General features: G+C 34.4%; 1 protein-coding gene across 1 annotated transcript; it reads left to right on the top strand.

Annotated features, from left to right (window-relative positions):
• The first annotated feature begins 1,743 nt into the window (after nt 1-1,743).
• Nucleotides 1,744-5,845, top strand: LOC132184836 (uncharacterized). Its single transcript, XM_059598610.2, has 2 exons — nt 1,744-4,568; nt 5,375-5,845. Exons 1-2 carry the CDS (start codon nt 1,784-1,786, stop codon nt 5,734-5,736), a joined length of 3,147 nt encoding a protein of 1,048 aa, XP_059454593.2. The 5' UTR covers nt 1,744-1,783; the 3' UTR covers nt 5,737-5,845.
• Nucleotides 5,846-6,652: the final 807 nt, after the last annotated feature.

Below are 6,652 nucleotides of genomic sequence, written 5' to 3'. Positions count from 1 at the left end.
AAAAAATTTTAGTTTAGCGGCCCCTTCAATATGAAAAGGCTGGCTCCGCGACTGATTGGCTCTGCGACTGATTGTAGTCTTCGTGGGGCTTTACCCATAATTTTCATTAAATTAAATTTTTTTTTTTAAGTTTTAATTTTAAAATTAAATTAATAATAAAAATTTATATTTTAAAGTAAGGTGGCAAAAAGCTGACATGACAAAATGGTGAGTTTTGAGAATAGACGTTAGACATTTTGAAGAAAATTTAGCGGAACGGCTTATGACATTTTTTCGATTGACTTAGTGAGTAAAAATTCAAAAAACAAAAAAACAAAAAACAAAAAAGTTGAGGGTATTTTCTGTTGTCACTCGTTGACACAGGATTCATTAGAAATTTTACCTAAAATATAAAAGAAAAAGAGTGTCAAATTTTGCAAAGGCTTGAGGCGATTTTGCATTCATTTGGCCAGATGGAAGTGTTGTATGGTTTGTCAAACAGAACCAATATCATCGTGAAAGTAACCGTTCGTAGATTTTTGTCAAACCTTGAGATTGGGTTAATGATACAAATATGACTATTTTGTGGATACAGGTGCTTCTTTAGTATTTTAAATTCATTTTATATATAATTTTTCATGATTAATTGATTATCTTTATATTTGTTTCTCAATATTTTTTTAATTTTATTTTTTTGTTTACTAGACACTTCTTCGAATCTAGGTTTGAGTTGAAATCTGAATATGTTTAGGTTTTGTTTGTAAAAATTTTGGTTGAGCTGTTGGAAAAAAATTTTCCTCAGTTTGTGTAGTTTTTCAAATATTCCGATTTTTTAGTTTTATTTGTATTGAAATTCAATATTTGTTTGTCAAAAATTTATATGAATGAATTATGAGTATCAAAGTTTGAGTACCCAGAGTAAGAAAAACATAGAATGAAAACAAAGATGTGCAACACATATTCCTCCATCCCTGCCTTCACGGCACAATCAGGTTTCAGTCTAAATCACAATTGATGCTGGTGTATGTATATAGCCTATATGGACCAAATGTACTCTCTTCTCTCCATTATAAGACTATAGAAGAAGACTACAAGTCTACTATTGGCTATGTATTACTGAAAGAGACAGGCAAGAAAATTGAATATACTTAGTTGTATCTGCTATGTACCTTTATTTCTTCATTAATTTTCATCATCTCCGGCCCTTTGCAGAATTAGTTGGTGCTTAGAATTCCCAATCACAATGCCAATTGTTGAAGAGGAATATTTGTGGCTTTTAGACTTCCAAGTGACATTGCGAATTGTTTAAGAGGGAAAAATCCATAATCTCAACACACGGAAACCAATGGTGCTATATTTTACTCGTCATCCTATCCAAAAAAATATGGATGTCAGAACAGACTCATCGTCTCGAGAATAGATGTTAGGTTTTGAGAAAATCGAAACCTTATATTTTGAAAGAACTTAAATAGACGCATGTTTATCTCTAATATAAAAATACTAATAACAAAACTAAACTAATCTTAAATAAATTCTAATCCTTAACTTTACTTTCGTAACAATTTCCCTTCAATTTCCACTCATATTAAAGTCTTGTGCTTACTGGGACCAAAACAGTCCCATCAAATTGAAGTGTCTCTTGGTGCCACCAACTGGTCCAACTCACCATAATATCGGCGAAAAGATTGAAGATTCAATGGTTCGCTTCCACTATAAAATCCCGTTAACACCCGTTCTTATCCCTACGCCTTCTTTCTTTTAAACTTGAGCTATTTCTCTCTCTCTCTCTCTCTTTTGCAGAGTCATGATGCTAATAGAAAGGCCATCCCATATTCTCCCACTCTTGGGTTTGCTGTTGGTGCAGTCATGCATGCTTGAGTTAGCCCAATCTTCCACCAACCTTACCGACCAATCAGCTCTCATTGCCTTCAATTCTAAAATCACTTCCGGCTCAAACGAAACAGTCTTGGCAGGTAACTGGTCCACAACTACAAACTTATGCAATTGGATTGGCATCTCATGTAGCAGACGTAGGCAAAGAGTCACTGCTTTGAACCTTTCTCACGTGGGTCTCCAAGGCACCATTTCTCCTTATATTGGTAACCTCTCTTTCCTGGTCTCACTTGATCTTTCTCACAACAGCTTCTTTGGTTCTCTGCCGCATGAGATCGGTCGCCTACATCGCTTGAGAATACTCTCGTTGCCACACAACAATTTGGAAGGTAGTATCCCTCCAACATTGCAAAATTGTCAGAATCTTCGAGAAATAGATCTTACAAGGAACCATCTTACGACCGCAATTCCATCAACCCTCGCCAACGTATCGTCATTGGAGAACTTATATTTGGAAGGCAACAACATCACTGGTGTATTTCCTCTTGTTATCTTTAACATATCCTCTCTAATTGTAATTGCTCTTACACAAAATCACATCTCAGGAACTCTTCCAATGGATCTCTGTAGCCACTGTCCTAATCTTCAAGCGCTTTTCATTTCAAATAACGAATTTAGTGGAAAGCTTCCTTCACAAATGAGGTATTGTAGAGAGCTTTCACTCTTATCTCTATCATACAATAAATTTGATGGGAGTATTCCAGAAGGTTTTGGGAGTTTAGAAAAGCTTGAAATCCTGGATCTTGGAGGAAACAACTTAACCGGCAATATACCTCCTAGTCTTACCATTAGTAACTTGTCGAGGTTATCTTCATTTGCCCTTGAGGATAACAACATTAAAGGAAGCATTCCAAGTGATTTATGGCGTTTTCCAAATCTGGAATTTCTAAATTTTGGTGCAAACAAATTTACTGGTCACATCCCATCATATCTTTCAAATTGTTCCAAGCTCTTCCATGTAGAATTCGCTGGCAACTTACTCTCTGGACCAATTCCCACAAGTCTTGGACACTTAAAATATCTCGAAGCACTTTATTTGGGTGACAATCAGCTAACAGGGGAGCCTGAAAATCAAGAGCTTAATATCCTTTCATCTTTATCTAATTGCAAATTTTTAACATCTTTGGACCTATCCCAAAATCCCTTGGACATTACTCTTCCGGATTCTATTGGAAACTTTTCAACTACCCTTCGTAGCATGGTTCTATACACAAGCAATATAAAGGGTCATATTCCAATGAGTATTGGTTCCTTGAAAGGCTTGGCCTTGCTTGTTTTGGAAAAAAACAATTTGATTGGAACCATACCATCCACAATCGGGGGATTGGAGGGGTTACAAAGATTATATCTTGGTCGTAATAAAATTGAAGGATTCATTCCAGAGGACATATGTATGCTAAAGAACTTAGGTGTGTTATCTCTCGAAATTAACAAAATCTCTGGATCCATCCCAAATTGTATTTCGAACCTCACTCTCCTGCAACAGCTATACCTGTATTCTAATAGGCTGGAATCACCAATACCATTAAATTTATGGAGCCTTGAGAATCTATTATTTTTGGATCTATCATTGAATTTCCTTAGTGGATATTTGTCTCCAAACATGAAAACATTGGATAGGATTGAACTCATAGATTTATCTTGGAACCAAATTACTGGAAATATTCCAAGCATTATCGGAACTTTTGAAAGCCTAAGTAATCTTGATTTGTCAAGGAACTCATTTCAAGGAGACATTCCACAATCTTTTGGAGACTTGAAAGGATTAGATAGGTTGGACCTCTCATACAATAATCTCTCTGGTGTAATTCCTAAGTCTATTGAAGCGCTTTCATATTTCAAGTATTTGAATGTTTCTTTCAACAAGCTATCTGGAGAGATTCCATCTAGTGGGCCTTTTGCAAACTTTACAGCTAAATCATTTTCAGGAAACAAAGCACTTTGTGGGAATCCAATCTTTGGAGTTCCACCTTGTCCAAACCCAAGCTTCCAACGATCAAAGGTGAAACAAAGTTTGCTCAAATATTTTGTTCCTATCATTGCTTCAGTTACAATATGTCTAGCATTGGTTTATATGCTAAGAAGACATCGAGAAAGTAAATTGCAGGTTCCAAGTTTATTTAATACATTGCATGTATTGAAGCATAGATTCATATCATATCAAGAGCTTTGCCAAGGGACAAACAACTTTTGTGAAAGCAACTTGCTTGGAACTGGAGGTTTTGGTTCGGTGTACAAAGGGATACTATTTGATAGGACAATTGTTGCTGTTAAAGTTCTAAATTTGCAATTGTCGGGTGCTTTCAAAAGTTTCGATGCTGAATGCAAGGTCTTACGGACAATCCGACATAGGAATCTTGTAAAGGTTATAAGTACATGCTCCAACCTTGAGTTCAGAGCTTTAGTACTGCAATACATGTCGAATGGTAGCCTTGAAAGGTGGTTATACTCTTATAACTGCTGCTTGAATCTTCTTCATAGAGTAAACATTATGGTTGATGTTGCATCGGCGTTGGACTATCTCCACCACGGTCTATCAGAATCGGTGGTGCACTGTGACTTGAAGCCTACCAACATACTTCTAGATGATGACATGGTTGCACACGTGAGTGACTTTGGCATTGCAAAGATTTTGGTGGAAAATAAGGATGCTACACAAACCAAAACTCTTGGTACACTTGGTTATATCGCACCAGGTACATGCTTTCAAACTACTTATTTTATTGCTAAGGGACTATCTAATAGTTGCTGGTTTCAAAAGTATTAATGTATTTTTATATAGGCCTTATATTCGTATGAATGTACACTAACAATAAAAATTACACAAATTATGATTACCCGAATAAAAGGTATATATATACACGTGTACAGAGGTCTATTTTGTTTGAGTTGGAGACAGTCTTAATTTTGTAAATAATTACCCGAATAAAAGGAACAGCACTGCATGACTTTGTTACGTGTAATTATATTATTCCAAACAACAAACCACCCAGCACATCAAAAGTTGTTCATATATAACATAATTTTTCTTTTAAGGAGTCTGGAATATCTATCATTAGATGGTTAGATCGATGTATGTGTACAATAAAAGCATATTTAATTAGATGCATTATATGTTGTTAAATCACGAGTACTTGACCCAAAAACTTAATTAATCTGATCGGGGATTAAATTTAATCATTTAATTAATTAATATGTGAATATTCTCCCTTATGTGTAGGACCTGATTACAAGTGAAAATAAGGGGTAATTTGTGAAACCAAGGTTTGAACTCAAGATGATCTTATGATATCAAGTTAAATTACTAGTTGTCCAAAAAGTTTAATGTAAATGAAAATGGTGAATTTAATAATTTAATTAATATGATGTCTTACGTCATTGATATCTATATATTCATAAATACTTTTTTTTTTAGCTAAGATATATGGATAACTCTCTCTCTCTGTTTTTAATTTTTAATTACTAACTTAAAGGCTTTCTATTCAATTGCGAGGGTGAATAGAGTATGGTTCTGAAGGAAAAGTGTCCATCAAAAGTGACGTTTATAGCTATGGTATATTATTGTTGGAGATGATCACAAGGAAGAAACCAACCGACGACATGTTTGTAGGAGAATTGACTTTGAGACAATGGATAAACACATCACTTCCTGACAGAATGATGGAAGTTGTGGATGACGGTTTATTGAGAACGGAAAATGGAAGAGATGTAACTATCATGCAAAGTGTTCTTTCATCCATCATGGAATTAGGCTTAAGGTGTTCTGAGGACTTACCAGATGAAAGAGCCAATATCAAAGATGTGCTTGTGAAGCTTCAAAAAATTAAACTGACCCTGTTTGAAAATAGAAACAGGGGTGTCTGATATCTCTGATCTAGGTTTTATATGGTTTGTCTTTTTGATTTCGTAAAGTACTTATAAGTGTGTTTTATGTTTGCATGACTTTTCATCATTAAATAAATGGCTTGGGATTTTCTAACGTTTTTGTCTTGAGCCTTTTCTCATATTTTTTTCTCCTTACGTTCATATTGAGATATATAAATTTACGCAAGTTTTATTCTTTATGCATTAGAGGTACAAAATTAATATAATTTCATTTGTAATTTTAACTTAATTCTTGGTGTTAAGTTTTTAATATTGGTAAATTCAGTGTCAAAACACATGTGATATAAGTTTTAGGTTTAACATTAAAACGGTTTAAAATTTGATCCACCGTCCACGTCATGAGAATTAGAGCTTGTATGTGCAATCTAACAAACACCTAGTCAAACTAAAATAGTCATATCTTTTGATTCTGACATCTGATTGAGACAAACTTTGTTAATTTCAAACCCTTATATAAAGGGCTACAACTTTATATTCATCAAGATTTTCAAATTCATATGTTTATTAGGTCAAAATGGGTTTTCAATAGAAATTTGAAAATGTTGACAAATGGCTTGGACGATGGCTCAGTCGATGCTCAATTGTAACGCCCCCAAAATTAAACCGATTAATTCGATCAATCTTGGAAGAGTTAGCGAAAACACCAGACCAATTAACTAGTAATTGACTGGCAGTATCACCCTTTAAACATAATATTGTAAAAACTAGTAACTGACGGGCAATTATACCCGACGTACTGGTGTACCAGTCATACAATGCAAATATTGTTCGTTTATTTAGAAAATCATATTAAACATTTATTCATCTACATAAAAGTAATAGGTTCAAAACATAAGCATGCTCAGTCATTTGACATATCACATATTGTTATTAAAGCAGCTTCATAAGTATTTAC

Source organism: Corylus avellana, chromosome 7 (assembly GCF_965113065.1).
Source record: "Corylus avellana chromosome 7, dhCorAvel1.hap1.2, whole genome shotgun sequence".
NCBI classification, from domain to species: Eukaryota; Viridiplantae; Streptophyta; class Magnoliopsida; order Fagales; family Betulaceae; genus Corylus; species Corylus avellana.
The sequence above is the reverse complement of the archived record's forward strand: the minus strand, read 5'-3'. Positions and strand labels throughout refer to the sequence as shown.

What these genes read in the sequence shown, in the direction of transcription:
- LOC132184836 (XM_059598610.2), top strand. Translation starts at nt 1,784, where the DNA reads ATGATGCTAATAGAAAGGCCATCCCATATTCTCCCACTCTTGGGTTTG. An exon ending in ACTTGGTTATATCGCACCAG is followed by an intron (nt 4,569 to 5,374) that starts GTACATGCTTTC and finishes GAGGGTGAATAG; the next exon opens with AGTATGGTTCTGAAGGAAAA.